Below are 19,868 nucleotides of genomic sequence, written 5' to 3'. Positions count from 1 at the left end.
GCAGCTTCTTCTCCGTTAACGGCTGGGCGGAGCTAAAATAACGACATCTAGGACCATTGGTCGGGGGAGGCGGGAAGGATAGAGACGTTACCGTCATAACTGCCCTCCCTCATCCCCGCTGACCAATCACGAAGCAGATAAAACCAGCCTTGGCCCCGCCCGCCATAGAAAAGGAACGCGATCCTCCAGGGATCGGGTTCGTTGTAAAAGCCAGCCACTCACCGAGCTGCGGCCGCGGGTGGCGGGGTGTTGGACTTGTTTAGTTTCGCCATTCCGCTTGCTCGCTGGTTGCTGCCTGTGTGGTCCTGTTCCACCCCAGCGCCAACCGTAACCGGAAGTGCACATCCAGCCATGTTTGTTCAGGGTTCTTCGCCAACCGGAACCGGAAGTGCACGTTCAACCATGTTTGTTCAGGGTTGTCACTCACTCGCCCCGTGTGTGGCAGTTTGAATGTGAGGCCGTGAACGGCGCGCAGCCTGCTCATATCATCTCAAGAGAGATCCCCGCCCCCTTCTCCCGGGGGGAGGCTATCCGGGCTCGGAGCCCCCTACCCTGCTCCCGGCCCCAGCCTCCAACCATGGATGAAGAGGAGAGGAGGAGGAAGCTGGAGGCCGGTAGAGCCATGGTGATAATGGAACTCCTTTTCCCCGCTCCTTGGAGGGGCTGGGCTCGTGCTGGGAGGGGGCTCGGACTCTTGGGGAGGAGGATGTGGGTTAGGGAGGGGTGGGCGGGAAGTTGGACTCCTGGGTTCATTTCCTAGCACGGGGGGAGGGGAAGTGTGGGTTAAGGCAGCGTAGGTGGGCAGCGGGATTTCTGGGTTCCATCCCCAGCTCTGCGGGGAGGAGTGTGGGTTAAGGCAGTGTAAGAGGGCGGCAGAACTTCTGCCCCCCGACCCCAACGAAACAGCAGTGACTCCCTCCCCTCCAGCTGTGGTGTGTGGGGTAGGTGCTGACAAAGCTGTGGCAGGCTGAACACTGGATGGGGCTGTGTGCCGTTTAATGTCGGTTCCATGATATGGTAACACCCCTGATCTGAAGTTTAACTGTCCAGCAAACGGCTGGATCATCATTAACAGTGTGAGGTGAGAGTATCACAGCTGGTATCAAATGTCTGAGAAACTTGTAGCCAAGATCCAAATTGCAGGGAGCTCTCTCTGTGCAGAAATAACCCTTGTGGGGGCTAAGTCAGACAACACTAAGCTTGAGGTTCTAAAACACCAAAATCTATGTAAATGAAAATGTGTTATTTATTTATGGATTGGCCCTGTACTCTGGTTGCCTTTCACTTGCCTATAAATAACAAACCGAGACTAAGTGGGTGAAAACCGAAGAGGGTATGCTGTGGATGTTTAGAGAGCTTCACCAGTGTATAAAGCAATGAATGTTGCATGTGTGCACATCTGATGTACTGATTTAAGTGTGACTAGGTCAAAATGATTAATTTTATATCAGTGAGGATTCTCCTCCTGAATTCCAGCTAGAAGTATATGAAATGCTTGCTGAATGTCTTACTGAATGTCATGCCTGATGCAGGGATATTAGAAACAATAAAAGTTACCCTGAAGGTGTGGAATTGTTGTTACCTGACAGCATCTACATTTTCATTTGACTCACTTAAAATCTACTGCTTTGTTTTAACATTTAAATCTTAAATGCACATTCTAAATGGTTTCAGTATAAGAAAATAGTTGTTTCAGAAGCTGTGTAACCAGAGAAGTGGAAGTCTTAATTTGGTGGCTTTGGAGGGATCTCATGGGTCAAAGAGATGAGAGTTCAGAATAGCGGTATGACCCCAAAATATGAGTTACATTTTCTGCTGCTTAAATAACCGATAAACTCTAGTGGCATGTCATGGTCAATGTAAACATGGTTCTTTTTGATTCCTCAAACTTTATTTATTTGGAAGTACCTTGATACTTGAGCAGTTGGAATGATAATTATAGGTAGTGGAAAACATATTTTTTATTCCACTTTTAGGACATGATATGGAAAACATTTTGTGCATGTATTTAGCCATGTGCACAAGGTTAGTACTGTTATGTTCAATTAGACCTCCCATATGTGTAGAAATGTACAGCATCAGGGCCTGAGAATGTAAGGTTCTCAGTGAAATTACTGTTGTCTTTTTCTTGTACAGTGTTGAGCATCTTGTTGGTACCTAGCAAATAAATATTACTATTTGGAAGAAAATCGTATATACTTTACATTGATAAAACCTGATCATTTTCATGAATGTTGATGTGACCAGTCACTGTATCATTTATGGCCAAGATTTCTTCTGTTTATGATGACTTTTTTTTGGTCTCCAAGTAGGGAAATATTATGTTGAAATGGTAATGGAAGCCAGTGTGGTCCAGTGCATAGGACAGTAAACTAGGAATCTAATTGTAGGTTGGCCACCCACCTGCTGCGTAACTTGAATCTGGTCTTTCAGAATCAGGCATTTTGACAAAGGGAATTCATATTTAATGATTTTTCACATCAGAGATTAAAAATGTTAGTCCTCATTAGTTCCACACACCTGAACAATTCCATCAAATGCAATGTGGGAAACACAAGTAGATTGTTTAGAAGCACTACATAATTCATAGGAAACAAATCACTTAAATTTCAGTTTTATCTTTTTACCACTACGTACAGGTAGATCTGACCTATGATTTCATCTAACATTCTCATATGTTACTTTGCTTTGCATAATGTAGCCAAGTGAATTAGATATGATGTGTGCATGATTTTGTTAAAACTTTCCTTGTATTAAATCCCCTACTAGTACAGTATTTGGCTATAGTAAGGAAAATGTGGTATTCTAGTCTCTAAGAAAGCAAACAGTTCCCACCTGTTGGACAGCTGTCGCTTTGCCATCTCCAAAGCAGTAGGGGCTTATATTATATTTAAGGCTGCATGCTGTGCTTGAGTTGCATCTGAGAGTTCTTTAGTTCAATTTTAAATGTTTAGCTTTTGTAGACTTATTGGTTACTTTACACTACACAAAAATTCAAAGGTTGGTACGTAAAATCAGAGCTACTGTTATACGTTTAATTACTCAGGTGAAATATTTTATTGCATTTAATATTTATTTGTCACTCTTCCCCTGTCTTAGCACTTTCATTCTGAGGAAGCTTAATATCCTGACGTTGCCTGTTCTGAATCTTAAAAAAAAGTTGCACTGGGTTTCTGACCCACTTCTGTGGATCAGGAATGGGCCTTAATCTTGAAAATTCTGCGTGAGAAGACTACTGCACTCACCTAGAATCTTACTAATATCAATGGGGTCCCACATTGGAGTCTGCCAAGGTGGAAAAACTTGCATGATTCAAACCATGGTTAGAGGAAGAGCAGTACTGCCAACCCCAAGCATTCAAAAATCTTGAATCAGCCTTCCCCAAAGTCATGACATTAGTTTAAAAATTGAGATTTAAAAAAAAAGAAATTTCTGAGTTATTTATTTGCCTTCTGGTGTTTGTGTCTTTTAGGGTTCATATTTTCAAACTTCTTTCTGCATCCATGTGAGGTAGAAACTTTAAAGAAAGAGTGCTGAGATTATTCCATGACTCCAGGAGGTGTCATGTCAAGGAAAATGCCAACTAGTGGAGACTTGCAATAAAACTGTGAGAAGTGGCAACACTGGCAAAGTTTACATTTGCAGGGAGTAGAGTAAAAACACCAGAAATATTCCATTATCTTTTTTGGTTGTCTGTTAGGAATTTCCAATTCTCTATGGAATGAGGTGAGGAAAAAAATCTACCTTACATGAAGCCATTCCTGTATCAGAGAAAGTGATTTAAAATCCCAGCAATAAGGAATTGCAATACAGTACTTTTCAAATATCCTACTTTATCTCAGGTCTTTATGCTTATTTTGTTATCTTAGACAGCTCACTTGTATCTAGCCATCTCAACCATAGATCCTAAAAATTCTCAAGAAAATTTCCAAGATACCTTCATTATTAAACTGAAGTGAAATCAGAACCAAAGAAGGAATTGTCCGAGTATACTTGATCCATCTGTTGTTGAGCAGTCTGAATAAGTAATATGGGATTCATTCATAGCTGAATTATTAGGGCAGTGTAACTTGCAAAGAAATTCAGCATAGTACTTTCATCGTTGAAGACACCAATCAGTGTCCTTAAGCAAAAAGTCACAGAATTTGTAAAAGTCTAGTCAACTTTCATTTTGGATAGGTAAACTCTGCTCAACCTCTAAATCTATTTTATGCAGGTCAGTTTAACTAAGTTTATATTTGTAGGTTATTTAAACAATCTTTCCTGAAGGTAATTATTTTCATAGTCTTCACAGCATATAAATATTCAGAGTGCAGAGCAGGCTCCTTTGCCCAATTCAAACAAAGCTGCTTATATTTCAGATGTAAGTCTGGAAGGCTGTCTGTCCAGAAGAGTGAGGGGAGGGAGGCATGCAGAACTTCTCAGTCTCGTCTTCACTGCATAGTTAACTTGAGTTATCTACACTTGAGTTCACTCCTCTCAAGTTACCCTAGCTCACATGAGAGCAACCACACTGCAAAATAATACTTGAACTGCACAGAATGGTTGTATTAGCAGCTGATGTGTTGTGCTATCTTGATCATTAGTGTCTACCCTCTGATTGTCTACCCAGTCAACTCAAATTAAAAACACCACCATACTTGGGTTCAGGGTTTTTATGTGTGCATGGGACTTGAGTTAACTGTGCAGAGAGGACAAGCACTCATGTGCACATCAGGCTGGTGAGCCTTGCAACCTCACCATTCCCAAAATCAGCATATAGATTATAGTATTGGAAAAAGATAGGTTTTTTTCTCTCCATCAGTTTGGGGCAGGTGGAGCTCAAGCTAAAAACTCAGCTGCTGGGAAAGGAAGTATGCTGCCCTAGCTAATAACCTCACTAGACTCCATATCATGTCCCCAATTTCACAGAAGGGCTTTCTGCAAAGTGGAGTTGCAGTAGACAGGGGTGAATGCAGTGTTATTCCTACATACCACAGAAGATACTTGTGAAAAGTTCATACAGTGCCAGGTTATATTAGCTTCTCTGCATACTCCCCACTTCTGTTTCACCCACATCCCACTTTAGGAAGAGGAAAGTCCTTGGTAGTATCAATCCAGGCTACCGGGGAAGAGGAGTGAGCTGCCAGAGGCCAGTAGATGGGTGCAAGGTTGTGGCTTCCTGCAGATCCCAGTGGCTCTACTGGTGTTGGGGAGCTGGGTAAGGATGAAATGTCCTCTCATCATTCTGTCAGGAGGATGACATCAACTCAAGTTTTCTTAGGTCTTTAATAGAAAAAGGCATCTATTTGATTACATTTTTATTACATCATGTATATATTCACTTAATACTATTTCTTATAACTTCACCATCCTGTTCTTGTGGCTAAGGGAACAGCGATCAGCTGTAACCTGGTTTTAAACTTCTCTAAAAATGTCTTCTTCATTAATACTCAAGGATTTCCCCAGGCCTTGCAGGAAATGTAGCAAACAAAGCAATTTGGGCTCCTAGACTCAAGAATAAAAATCATATTGTCATTAAAATACACCAATATACCAGAACTGCAAGTAATTTTAGTCATCACTAAAGTCCAAATCCCTGGATTCCAGGAATAATGCCAAAGTTACTTAAGATGTATTGCTATCACAGCAGAATACTTTAATTTTGAAAACATACATAGTTAATACTTCCATAAAAATAGCATATTTAGATTGATAGAAAGATTCAGCAGCATCACAAACTCTTAAAAGAAGTGTCAAACAGGAAGCTTAAACAAGTGAAAGGGAAAGTCTGCTCTATAACAGAGATCCTGTGTATTCAGCTCCAGAGGGGTAGCCGTGTTAGTCTATATACAGCAAAAACAACGAGAGTTCTGTGGCACTTTGAAGACTAATCAGACATAAAAAATAATAACATCCATAAACCAGTGGGAGAACACTTTAATCTCCCAGGGCACACTGTCACTGACCTGAAAGTCGCAGTACTTCTCCAAAAAAAACTCCAAAAACAGACTTCAAAGAGAAACTGCTGAGTTAGAAATGATGTGCAAACTTGACACATTCAAACTGGGTTTAAACAGAGATTTGGAATGGCTCTCTCATTACAAGAGGTAAATTGCTTTGCTCACCCATTTTCACCTCTTACTCAATGACTGTCATTAGACCTCAAGTACCTGGCTTTCATCCACCTTCCCCCATTGTTCTTTATGCACTTGTATATCTATGTTTCCTATACTGTATCATTCTACCTCTGCATCTGACGAAGTGAGCTGAGTCTCACGAAAGCTTATGCCTACAAAAATTAAATTTGTTAGTCTTTAAAGTGCCACAGAACTCTATTTGTTTTTGTGTATTCAGTGGTTCCATGGCCAGTTGGCCACAGAATTTGCTGTGGAATTCACTACTTGCTCTAGAATTCTGCAAATTGCATTTTTCTTAGAAAAAAAATTTTTTTTCTATCCCCCATGGATACAAAAGTAACCTTGAAATGGATGTAAAACTGGTGCAACATTTTCTTGGGTATGTGTGCACTACAGAGATGATACTGGCATAGCTAAAGGTGTGCTGTCATAACCATGTAGTGTAGATGGAAGGGGTTTTCCATTAGTGTGGAAACAACACCTCCCCTAGCAACTGTAGCTACATTGACAAAAGTTGCATCTATATTGGGAGTTAGGTCACATAGCTACATTGGTTAGGGGTGTAGATTTTTCACATTGCTGACCGGTGGAGTTGTCAACTGAACTCTTAAGCATAGACCAGGCCGTCTTTGTGGACTATTCTATCCTTACAATGCTACAGCAGGATTGTTGCAGCAGTGCTACTGTGGCTGTTCAGCATACCCTGCAGCATCGGGAGGATTCACCTGTCACTGTAGCAATTCCACCTCCCCGAGAGGCAGTAGCTTTGTTGATGGAAGAATTCTTCCATCTATTTAGAGTTTTCTATGATGGGAGTTAGGTTGGCTTAATTCCATTGTTCAAGGATGTGGCTTTTTCAGACCCCTGAGCAACATAGCTAGGTCGACTTAAATTTGAATGTAAACCTGGTCTGAGTCTGCAGAGCACCTGAAGTAATGGCTCAGAGGTGTGAACTGCCCCATTTGTCTTAATTGGTTAACTTTGCCAAATTTTGTCATCTTTAATTTTCAATTTGGAAAATGTGGGGAGAACATAACAAACAAATTTAATATAAAATACAGGAACTACTGTTATGATTGTATTATTCATTTCACAGTGGATATAAAAGCTCACTATTAAAATACATCTAAAACTGCCACTGAACTTTGAAACTTTTCACCAGAGTGCCATAGAATCAAGGGTCCTTGTTGCCAGGATAGATTGATTTAAATCATGATTTAAATCACCAAGAGAAAATCATTGATTTAAATCAAGTTTCCCACAGATGCTTCTTCACATATTTCTTAAACAATGGTGCAAATCTGATCACTAAAACATGTTAATTTACAACTCAATACAGCATTTTAAAACATCTAGGAGGGTATACTTTGTGTAATTTTTAAAATTATTTTAGGAAATAGTACATAATGTTCATTAGCTGTGCCAAGCTGCAGATGCAGCAGCAGTACATTTGGAGTAGTAGGAACTAAATCACATACACAAACACATTAGCACTTATATTTTATTAAACTAAATCTTAAATGTTACATAAATGTTTCACATTTTTAATTTCAGTAGTCTCCTGAGTTGCCGGCTGACGGCTGTCCTTAAACTCTTCTTAATTTTCAAATTTTATTAACTCTAACAGACAAGTCATCACAACACTAAACGTATGCTGTCCTTAAAACTTCTACAACTAGCTCTCATCTTCCCTAGTCCCACTGTCATTTTTATATTCATAGGCTGAAACAGAAATATGACTTTTTCCTGCTTTTTCAACTCCCAGTCGATTTCTTAGCTTTGAGTGAATAATATCAAATGATGAAAATATTCTCTCTGTGCCTGCAGAGGAAGCTACTGCTGTGAAAAGTTGGCTTAGCAACTGAAGGAACTCTATTTCAAGGTGCCTGGCTAATGATTTCAGGGGAGTGACCAATTCAAGGGAGTGACTTCGTTCAAAACATCTTCAGTAAACATGTACTGTTTAAATGTTTCCGCTCTAGCCCTGAAATTTATTATGACTGGCATAACTGAGGAGTGATTTTGAGATGCCTGTGCCATGGCAACATCATCTTCTTCAGACGTTAGGCGTATCTGAAGCAAAATGGTTGTTACGGAAATATTTTGCGACTTCAACAACATTTTCTTTTATTCATGGAGAAGACGTACTTAAGTCTTTGGCTAAAAGATACATTAATGGGCACTGCAGCCATGTTATTAAGGAGCATCCTTCCGTTTCTTCTTCTAAGTATCTTCTCATCTTTGTTTCATTTGCAGCATTGTCTGTGATAAAACTGCACAAGTGAGTTGAATTTTTGTTCACAGTTGATTACAGCTTTCACTGCCACTTCTTTTAAATATTCTATTGTGTGGGCATTTCCTGATGCATCTATTGTTTCTGAAAGATTTGCAACCCCATCTTCTGTTGTCAAACAGGCACATGTTACTGGATTATCGTGTACATTGTTCCACCCATCAAGGCTTAAACTGGCAAGTTTCCCTGCAGTATTTCTTGTGCGCTGTTCAAGTTCCTTCTCATACACTGTGTCTAGCAACTTCCACCAATGTCTGCTCTACCAGGTGGAGTATAGCCTGGTTGTAAGGACTCAGCCATGTCAATGAAGCGTTTGTTAACAATGAGAAAAGGAGAATTTGTGGCATAAATGAAATGAGCAATCTTTTCCTCTGTGGTGTCTTGTTGGTATTTGCTGGTCCTTACTGCAAATCCATCTATGGTGATAGTTTTACTGCATAATTGAAATCTTTTGCTTGCTACTAATGCTTTGTTGTCTGAAATACATTTAGTTGCGTACCAGCGGATGACTCTGAAGTTGTTGCAGATAGACAGTCACAGTCAAAGTCTCTTATGCTTAAATGGAATCCTGAAAGAAAATTAAAAAATGATTTTGAATAGTTGTTTTTCTCAGTTCTTCTCACTCTGTTATTCAGTTAATCATTTACATTTTTTTCAGCAAGGATTATTCCAAATTACCAAAAAACTAAGACTGACTTCACTTGGAGTGCACTTAATTTTGGAGTAAGTCCCATAGAGCTCACCGGCACTTCCGTTTTTTGAGAAAAGAAGTATAATATGGGGTTCCCTTGAGAAAGCTGAGTTATGCTGAAGTAAAATAGGGAATAGACTCTACGGCATCATCATTATGGTCTATGGCCACGATGTTCCAAAATAAGGGGCATGTATTATAATATAAAATAAGCAAATGACACCTAGTGGCAACTGGCAACTCTATATTTCTCTTACTGCAGCTTTCTGTACTGTATACTTGGGTGATAGATTCTAAACTTGCTTAACTAATTCAACAAGCCATAAGGATTAGCTAAGCTAAACTTTTTTTTCTAGCAACATCCAACATAGCAAATAGCTTGGGAATTCACTTGTTAAATCACACTTATACTAAAAGGCATAGAGAGAGTCTTGAAGAAAGTTTTTAAAGTGCCACAGAACTCTTTTTTTTTTTTAAATCAAAGAGATTTAATTTTAGCAGGCATAAGCTTTCGTGAGACTCAGCTCACTTCGTCAGTTGCAGAGGTAGAAATGAGAAACATAAGATCATCATCATACATATACAAGTGCATAGAGAACAATGGGGAAGGTGGATGAAAGACGGGTACTTGAGGTCTAATGACAGTCATTGAGTAGGAGGTGAAAATGGGTCACCAAAGCAATTTATCTCTTGTAATGAGAGAGTCGTTCCAAATCTCTGTTTAAACCCAGTTTGAATGTGTCAAGTTTGCAGATCATTTCTAACTCAGCAGTTTCTCTTTGAAGTCTGTTTTTGGAGTTTTTTTGGAGAAGTACGGTAACTTTCAGGTCAGTGACAATGTGCCCTGGGAGATTAAAGTGTTCTCCCACTGGTTTATGGATGTTGTTATTTTTTATGTCTGATTTGTGTCCATTTATCCTTTTGCGTAGTGATAGTCCAGTTTGGCCAATGTACATGACAGAGGGGCATTGCTGGCACATGATGGCATATATAACATTAGTGGATGTACAAGTGAACGAGCCCCTTATGGTGTGATTGATGTGGTTAGGACCAGTGATGTTGTCACTAGAGTTGATGTGTGGGCAGAGCTGACAGTGGGGTTTGTTGCAGGGATATGTTCCTGGGTTGGATTTTTTGTAGGGTGTATGGTTGCTGGTGCGTATTTGAATTACTTAAGTTACTGACCAGTTGATCCATATTGTTCTTCAGACATAGCCACATCATTTTCTCCCAATAAGCAGTTTTCATTATGTTTCATTCTTGCAACTAGGCCCTGCGTCGTCTCCTTGCACTGCTTATACTTGACACGTTTTCCTTTTTTGCCCAGGGAAAGAATTTCTTCAAAGTATTCCCAGATAGGGTGTCTCACACCCGGAAGCCTTGACAGTTTTTCTGTAGCAAAAGTGGGGGGGAATATAGGAAGCTGTGTGTGTACGGAATAATGTCTTCCCTTTTTCTTTCCAGTCCACTCCACTGTTCCTTTCTACTCTGCCTCTGTCCTTTGTGTCTCTGTCTTAAGACAGTGTCTTAACTAACTCCTCTGCCTTGCTAAGCCCAGCTCCACCACCACATAAGGACAGAACAAAAACAGTCCTGTTCATATTGTGTCTTTCTTTGCACATGTGACTTTAGTTTGCTGAGAAACAGAAACTGAAAGCCCAGAACTTTCAAGAAGCAAGAGCTGGTAGTTAGGCTGAACAGACTGAAGTCATTAATTCATTTTTATGAGACTGTAAGTGTAGGTTTAGCATGTTTGTGATGAGATTTAATTGTAACTTATTTTTTTAAATGAGAGAGAAATTTAGTATTTTATTGAAGATTGAAAAAAAATTTAAAAAAAAATCTGATTTAAATAAAAAAAAAATCCGACCTTTTGGTAGCCCTGTATAGAGTTAACAATGATTTCAACTAAGCCTTGTGACTGTGGTATTCCATCAATATAGGGGAGCTAACAGTTCATTTCACACAGATCAGAAATCAGACCTCAAATGGTAATGACTGTCAATGCTATTGTCTTATTCAACCTCACTTTATGGGATTGTTTTCCCACCTTTAGAACTACCTTTTGTTTCTCTTCTTTTCTAATCCTTCTGTTTTTCTCTCTCCTCTTCCTTTGCCTCTCCTTGGAGAAAACCCTAGTTCCATTACTCTTTTTTACTTTGTGGGATTCCCTCTGCCCCCTTCCGCATTCTATCTGCTGAATTAATTAACAGTGCAGTAACTGTTGGCATGCAATGCAGCATCATTAGGGTCTAGTGTTAATGCCAAATTGTGAAGAATGGTGTTTGCATCTCAGTTACAGCTAGTTTTTAAGGCTGTGATTCTGCTGATTCAGGAAGACAATACTGCATCTGTTAATCTTCCCATTTGAACTAAGAACTATAGGGGCTAGAAACTTCCAGATTTCACTTAATTAAAAAAAAAAAAAAAGGATTCTGCCGAATCTTAACATATCAAGTGATTGCATAAACCCCTTAAGAGTGGGGAGGAGTTCGGCATTTCTGCTTTAGCAAAGGGACATAGTCTTAAGCACTTTAAACAGATTGTCTAGTATAGAACAGGTATGTGATTGCTCAGCTGCTGATTAGCTAATCTGTCATTACACAAATTGCTCTAGATATGCAAAATAAGGAATTAGTTTATTTCAGAAAATTCTAAAGGTAAATACACTTCTCAAAACAAGTGAAATGAAAAGTCTTTCTTCTTTTAATAATCTTACTGCAGCAAAAACAAATGATTACAGGTATTGATTTTTGTATAGATTGCATGCACTCAGATTTCTACATCCTATTATGATTTTGACAAGATCTTTTGTCTAAAAAATAAAGGTATTTTACCTGTGTGGTTTATAACCTATGGCTGTAACCTTGGTGAAGGGTTTTCCCTTTTAGAAAAATGTCTAGTCTTACTCTCTGAGTGAGATGCTGGTTGGAATTGCTGCTTAAATACTGTGCTAGAGTTTAAAATACTCTAATCCTCTGTAAGATGTTTAAAGTACTGAGAAGAGACAAGTTGTAGATTTCAATGCGTGACATATTTGGAAATCCCAAGGGCTGTTTTAGTCTGATAAAGTAGAGCATCTGATTCTTCAGCAGAAGAAATTAAAATGATTTGGCTTAATTAAATTTCTATTTATGTACCTCAGTCTGCTTTCTGGCTGGGAAGTTTTGCTATATATTCTCTTGTTGGGAGGGGAAGGGCAAGAAGACTCACATTTGTCAATTCTAGTCTTTACATTTGCGGTGGCTAAGATATTTTAAGATATTTTTCTAAGAAGTTATTTTTCTTTCTGTAGGACTCGTAGAGAGACTTCAAGGCTGTCTCATTTTTATTGGTTCTAGTATATGCACAAAACTTAGTCTCTTCCTAGCTTATTTGGCTGTAATTTGGGATTGTTATTATAAGATGACAAATATCAGTTAGGAAACTATTAGCAAAAATTTGATTCTTTTCTTGAAATGAGACTTTAATTGTGGTGTTTTGTCTTATTGTGCTGCTGCCTAGGTAGAAACTGAATGTGCAGTAAGTAGGAAGATAAAGCAGGTTCTCTATAGACGTGCATGTTTTGTCAAATCAAGAGAGTCTCTGTTATCCATGAGTATGTTAATCTTGTGGTCCTGTTACCTTTTCCTCATTTATCTCTCCCTTTATCTCTTTCAATCTTTCCTGCACAGCTTGCTCACTTCAGACAGAGAAAAACAAAAAGCGACAACACGCAGTCGCAGAAAAAGGCGGCGAAGAGGAAGGGCTCGTCTGACCACACGTCTGACATTCCAAAGGAAGAGTGCATGTTAGCAGCCCAGGATTCTGTTGTTTTTACAGACCTTAGTATAACTATGGACAGTAAGACTGATGACACAGACTTATCAGAGACAAGATTTGAGAGTAAGGTAAGTAAGGTAACTGTTTCATTTAAATCTGTCTGTAACTAACAGATTCTTCTTTGAGATCCTGTGTATGTGAATCCCATGCATAGCGTGCCTGTGCCCTTTTCACAGGAGTTTGGAACACTTTTCTTTAGCAGTATCAACTAGGGCTTGAACATGCACCCTGCATGCTCTTGCACTTCCCCCTCCCAAGACCATAAAAAGAGTGATCTCGATCACCAGCCAGTTACTGCTGTCCTCCCTGACAAAGAGCTGAAACCTCTTAATGTCCCTCCTTCTTAGTTAGATAGTTTTGTAATAATTAGTCTTAGGTTTATTAGGGTTTTTTTGTTTTATTGCCCATTGGCTTAAAACAAAAAGTAGTTTTGTAGGTAGTAAGTAGTGGTACTGGACTTCAGCTATTTTGCGTCATCCATGCTCACTGGGCATCACAGCTTGTCTGTTGTGTGGAAGAGTGATTCTGCTGGAAGATGGACATGATGTGTGTTTATATTGTTTCAGGGAGAGTCCTGTAATTTCTAAGTGTGCTATTTATAAGGTATTCACAAAACACACACACAAATCTAGAGTCATGAGAGCAGTTTCTAACTCAGAGATTTCAAGAGAGGGGACGGACAGCAGCCTCTTCCTGGTTCAGCCATACCTCAAGTACTCTGGAGGTAAGAGAAATCCCACAAAGCCAGCAAGGTATAAAGAGGCCTCACAAATCTGACAGGAACTTGCTAGCTCAGAAGAAGGTCTTGGTGAAGCAGCCAGAGAGTCCCCTGTTGCCTGTGGGAGAAAGACATCCTCTTGGTACTGAACTGAGTCTGTTATTAAACTAAGTCTCCTCATAAGAAGCCTGCGAAGCAAGTGCCAAAGTACTCTGTGATGGCACTGAGGCCACATTCAGTGATGCTGGCTGTTGCGTTGGTACCAGCCCAGAGAGCTGCTTCTGCTCTTACTCTACATTGGGTGCCATACAATTGGTACTAGAGATCAGAAACCCCCCCATATATCAAAGTGCTTGGTACCAGGGGATTTAGCACCCCAAGAAATCAATGCTACAGACTTCAGATTCTCACTCAGTTCTCAGGGCACTATCTGGAGCATTCTTTACAAACCCTGAGGAGATCATGATTACACCAGAACCAGAATCTCCTTTGCTTTTCCTATTTTAGTTTAGCAAAAATCTCCAGTGCAACAGGAGCCCAGGCTACTGTTATGAAAATCTAATTATGGCCCGCTGCTACTAATTTTTGGGAGCGTCTTGCTCCTAAACAGCATGTTGCACCTCCTGAGTAGTCCCTCTGTTAGAGGACTTGTCGTCATCTTCATCAGCGGAAGGCCTGGAGTCTTCCCCAGTAATTGCAAAGAGCTCTAAACATCATAAACTTTTCTTCCTGGGCTACACTGTTAGGAGTCCACTATGTGATACTCTGTTACCTCTGTGGATGTCAGTGCTTTGGAAAAGATTCTAGAAGAGGAAATTGTCAAATTCATCCAGTATTTCAGCACATCCTGGTCATGCTCTAAAGAAACAATTTTGCTGCTGTGGTGGAGGAAACAGATCCAGTCTACATTGACCTATATCCTTTCTTCTCCTGTTTATGTTCCCTCCTCTCTTTTTTTTTTGAAAGAGAGGCTTAGGCAAGAATAACTGCAGACCAGTGGGGCCCTTCAGGTCATCCAGTATTGTCACACCATTCAATTCCAGGCCATTCCTCTCCCTCTCCATACCTTTTCAGGGACCAATCTCATGAGGATCTCATGCAGCAAAAGAGAAACTATGACACAAAGGTGTATGATAGAGTTAATTTACTTAGGAAGAGAGCTTTATTCTCCATACTTCCTGATTCCAAAACAGAAGGGGGTTTGGAGACCAATTCTGGACCTCAGGCTACTCAATGCTTACGTTCATTGCGTCAACTTTTGCATGATAACTCTTCCATTATACCCTCTCTGGATCACATGAACTGGATTAATACGCTCATTTTACAAGATACTTTCATGTACAGATTCCTAAAGCATACAGAAAATGTCTTCATTTTGTGGCAGTAAGCAAGCAGTTCAGAGTTCTCCCATTTGCTGTATCAACAGCACCTTGAATCTTCACGAATTACCTGTTGGTTGTTGCTGCTCATCTTTGGTGTCAGGGCACACATGAGTATCCTTATTTCAATGATTGGCTAATTTAGGGAATTTCAGTGAATCAAGTGACAGAATCAGTTTGGTTAGTCCTGTCTTTGGTAAGTCTTTCTCAGAGTTGGGTCTAATTGTCAGCGTAAAGACAGCAAACCTGGTTCTGTCCCAGTAGTTGAATTCGTTGGAGTTGTTCTAGATTCCAAAACAGCAAGAGCTTTATGCCCTCAGGAGAGAGTTCTAAGCATCTGCCAATTATTTACTGATCTGAGTGCTCAGTCTCAGAATCCTATAAGAGTTCCTAAGACTGTTAGGCCATATGGTATCTTGTGCTTCTGTGTCACTCTTCATCAAGTTTAGAATGAGGCCTCTTCAGTCCTGGAGCAAATTGGTGTTTCGGTCAATTCTGGGTGGGGAGGGAGAGTAAAGTTATTTCAGCAAGTTCTAATGTTTCTTCAGTGGTGGCTGAACCTGAGCGATGTGTGCCAGGGAATTCTGTGTCAAAGTCCAAATCCCACCAAGATTCTCACTACCCATGGATTCGTAAAGGGAGGGAGTGATAATCTAGACCAGTTTCAGACACGGTATTTGGTTGTTGACTCCTTGAATCATATAAATGTCTTGATGTTAACAGCGATTCACTTAGCATGCAAGTCTCTTCTTCCATCACTCAAGAGTCCGTTTGTACAAGTGTTGGCAGTGAATTCTACAGTGATATATAATATAAAAAACAAGAATCGGGAGCAAGATCAGATGATCTTTGTGAAAAAGCCATAATACTGTGGGAATAACATAATCAGCATAGCACTTCACCTTGCAGGACAGGTCAGTGTTCCAGCAGATTATTTAAGCAGAAAGCATGTGTCATCCTGCAAATGGTCACTGAAGAGAATGATCCTTTATTGGGTTTTCCAAAAATGGGTTTTCTCACAAATAGACGTTTTTGCAAGCAGAGGCAACAGAAAGTGTCGAGTCGATGAGTCGAGGATCTTTGAATGATTCTTTTCTGATTCCATGGACAAGGCAGCTGCTGTATGCCTTTACCCCTTTTCCACTAATTCTAAGAGTATTAAGAAAAGTGATACAAGACAGAGCTTGAGTCGTCATCCTTATAGCTTCAGTATGGCCTCGCCAATTCTGGTTTTCAGATCTACAGAATTTTTCAAGGAACCAACTAATAACTCTTATTCAAAAGGACATAGTATCCCACAACTCCAGTCTAGTGCCTTATCTGGACCCAGCATCTTTGCACTTGACAGCATGAAAGATTTTTGGTTAACACCAGTGGACAAGAAATGCTCACTGGCAGTGCAAAGAGTATTTTTGCAGAGTAGGAAACCTTCTACAAGAAAAACATATATGGCAAAATGGAAGAGAGTTTCATCTTGGGTGAAGAGAAGAGGATGTGTTCCTACTTGGTCTTCTATTCCACTTACTCTGGATTATTTTTTATTTTTAAAACAATCAAGTTTGTCTTTAAGCTCCATTGAAATACAGGTTTGGCTTGCCACCCAGCAATTGCAGGTTCTTCAATTTTTTCACCATCAAACAGTTATTAGTTTCCTAAAAGGTTGAAATGTCATGTTTTCCCCCAATTAGAAAAGTACCTCATTTGTGGGAGATGAATTTAGTTCTTTCAGCTTTAGTGGAATCTCCTTTTGAACTGTTACCTTGTTCTGTTCATCGTTTATTGATGCTGGCTGTATTTCTAGTGGCAGCATTGCATGGTACATCCACATTGTTAAGGCCTGAGTTATTTGCAAACACTACCTGTATGGGATTCAATCATAGCATTATGGATAGTGTGGCGGGGTGCGCCTGTCCTGCCCTATGGATCCTGCGCTTCAGCGGCTATGCCAGTGGTGTGGCGGGGAGTGAAGGAGGGGGGGACCCGGTCCTGCCCTCTGCCTCGGGCCCCCGACCCAGGGACCCTGTGAGGAGTGGTCTCACCCTTCTTAGTCCCTGAGACCGACTACCTTCCCTGGGTCGCCTGTCCGTGGCCCCCCGGCCTGTAGCCTGCTCCCTCGTACTGGCGTGAAGGGTTGTGGTGTCTTCCCCGGCTGGAGCCTCTCTGTCTCGGTATGGTAGCGGCAGTGGATGATAGTCCCAAGCCCTGCGGCAGGGCAGGGCAGGGCAGGGCAGGGCAGGGCAGGGCAGCTCCGCTCCGCCCCGCTCCGCCCCGCCCTGCTCCGCTCCGCCTCCTCTCCTCTCCTCTCCTCTGGCTGTTAACTCCCTTTCAGCCCTCCTAGCCTGCCTGAAATGGAGGCTTTTAACTGCTGGGGCAGCTTCTTTGATAGGCTCCAGGTGGCCTAATTGGCCCAATTGTCTTGAATTAGCCCCAGCTGGGTTACCCAGGGAAGAGGGCTTTATGGAACCTGGGGCTAATATACATGCCTTCCAGCACTCTTTCATAGCCATGCGGTCTGGCCCTGTCACAATACAAACTTGATACTAGTTTTTGGTAGTGAAGATAAGACCAATATTTTCAGGGGTCTTTGGTTACGTTGGTTACATTGCTGAGGCTTTGTGAAGTTGGTAGAAAGGGTTCTAAGATGTTTGGACAGAGAGAAACACGCTCCAATGTTCTTATAATTTAAATTTAGTGCCAGTCTAGCAATATTTTCTGTAGTGTTCATGAAAGCATGTTTTTTTTTAAACTTATCCATTCATTAAATATTTTGTCTTCCTATACAGATTATATAAAAAATGTCTGGTTTTTAAGGCAAATGAATTGGATTTGGAGCACCTGGAGAGGGCAGAAATTCCATGGTTGCTCTAGGGAGGTGGTGGGAATTGGAAAGTGCCTAGATATAGGGTCACAAACGCACAGAAATGACCCTGGTCTTTCTTTATTAAACAGTGTCACGGTAGCCCTTGTGATCTTAATTGTGAATATGCTGTGAGAGATGTATGTTTTATAGGGTACTAGGTTTTGTTAAATGGGTGTATCAGAAAAAGCTTATATTTTCTTAAATATGTCCTAGGGCTTTTGGTGTGTTTAAATTCTCTGCTTTATCTCAAAGCCTCACTTTACTGACTATTCTTTCTTGGTAAGTTAAAGTTATTGGTAAGCTTACATGTTTGTAAGGCATGATGGGAGAACGTAAAGCCTTGTCTCAATTATCAGTCTTAACATTATATTTTTGAGCTGGAATTTGCAATTGGATTTAAAACCACCACATTGTTTCATCATATGTGTTTGCATCTGAACCTGTTAACGTTTACTGTGGTATATAAACGTAACCATTCTCTAACTGGCTGCTTTGCAGTGGAAGATTTATTAGGTTCTATAGTTTTGAGGACCTGCCAATTTGTCTATCTCTTTGGCTTTCATTTTAGTGAGCAAATTCATGACGGCTCTTCAAAAACTTCTTTATATATTTAAAAAACATACACAAGTTACTGTATGGTATCTATTTTAATTTTCTTGTTAGGCTGATGCTGATCTTTCTAACCCAGACTTGGTGGAAGATGACCATGCTTTTGAAGTAAGTGTTGAACAAATACTCCTTTGTATGCTCTGGTGAGCTCATGAGAGAGGAGCATAATGCCTAACAAATTATTTAAAGTGCCAAAAAATGCACATTAAACATTTGTTAGGACACAATTAAAATAATTCAATCATGCTTTTGTTTTTGTTAGCATTGTATGATTAACAAATGAAGTTGACAGTTGGAACCAATAATTCTTTGGAATTTACAGAGCTTGCTCATAGGAAATTGGATAAATGTTTTTAGTAGATAAAGAACTCTTAATTTAAAAATAACCAATTTAAGATTATAAATAATACTCTTCAAAATGAAGCAATATACAGGAAACCCATCTTTTACCTGAGAATTCCAATTAACCAGCTTCATTATTCTAAAGGCTCCCTGAGAGCTTTGGTATTGCAGAACTCTACTCTACAATGAACAACTTGCAGATGACCAGAAACTATTTTTGAATGGCTAATTGAAAATTAGAGAGGTTTGTGAGGTAGTATCTTTTATTGGACCAACTTCTGTTGGCGAAAGAGATAAGCTTTTGAGCTTGCACAGAGCTCTTCAGGTCTGGGAAAGGTACTCGGGGCGTCACAGCTATATACAAGGGTAGAACAGATCAGGCATTAACATGTTGCAAGAGACCATACTAGGTGAAAACGGGCATTTAACGCCTCTACAGTAGTAGGACAAAGGAGGGTTAGTAGGTTACAGATTGTTGTAATGAGCCATAAATCCAGTGTCTTTATTAAGTTCATGATTTTTGGTGTCTGGCAGACTTATGAATTTAAGTTCCCAGGCTTGTCTCTTGGAGGTGTGCAGGTTTCCTTTGAGGACAAAGATTGACAGGTCAGGTATGGAATGATCATTCTGTGAAAAATATTCACCTGTGTGTGATATGTTTTTGTCTTTTCATTGTTCTGTGCAAGTTCATTCAAGGGTGTAATGATCGTCTGGTTTTACCCACGTAGTTGTTGGGGTATTTAGTGCACTTGATGAAGTACACCACCTTTTGTGATAGGCATGTGTAGGGCCCATGGATTTTGACAGGTGTGTTGTGGGAGGTGGGATTCATCGTTGTAGTTGTGGAGATACATCTGCAGGTTTTGCATCTGTTATTCTGGCAGCTGAGTTGATATGTCCTGGTCTGTGGTGAGCTTGCTTCTGGTGATGAGCTTGGTGATGATGAGGACATTGTTTGAAGACTGGAAGAGGTGGATTTCTTTCAGGATATGGTCCCCATTGAGTCTGGGTTGTAATTGTTTAATGATACCCCAG

At 40.3% G+C, this 19,868-nt stretch overlaps 2 protein-coding genes across 2 annotated transcripts in view; one reads left to right on the top strand and one right to left on the bottom strand.

Moving 5' to 3' along the window:
- Positions 1–345, bottom strand: part of CUNH21orf58 (chromosome unknown C21orf58 homolog) — a 40,991-nt gene extending 40,646 nt beyond the window's left edge. Inside the window, exon 1 of the mRNA XM_067548787.1 lies at positions 223–345. Coding sequence (XP_067404888.1) covers positions 223–345 — 123 coding nt within the window. The remainder of the gene's footprint in view (positions 1–222) is intronic.
- A 49-nt stretch (positions 346–394) lies between these two features.
- PCNT (pericentrin) overlaps positions 395–19,868 on the top strand; it is a 202,712-nt gene continuing 183,238 nt past the window's right edge. Inside the window, exons 1-3 of the mRNA XM_067548788.1 lie at positions 395–625; positions 12,778–12,993; positions 18,546–18,599. Coding sequence (XP_067404889.1) covers positions 578–625; positions 12,778–12,993; positions 18,546–18,599 — 318 coding nt within the window. The 5' untranslated portion in view covers positions 395–577. The remainder of the gene's footprint in view (positions 626–12,777; positions 12,994–18,545; positions 18,600–19,868) is intronic.

This window comes from Emydura macquarii, unplaced genomic scaffold (assembly GCF_026122565.2).
Source record: "Emydura macquarii macquarii isolate MOO-44397 ecotype Brisbane River unplaced genomic scaffold, CSIRO-AGI_Emac_v2 contig_1253, whole genome shotgun sequence".
Taxonomy (NCBI): Eukaryota; Metazoa; Chordata; order Testudines; family Chelidae; genus Emydura; species Emydura macquarii.
The sequence above is the reverse complement of the archived record's forward strand: the minus strand, read 5'-3'. Positions and strand labels throughout refer to the sequence as shown.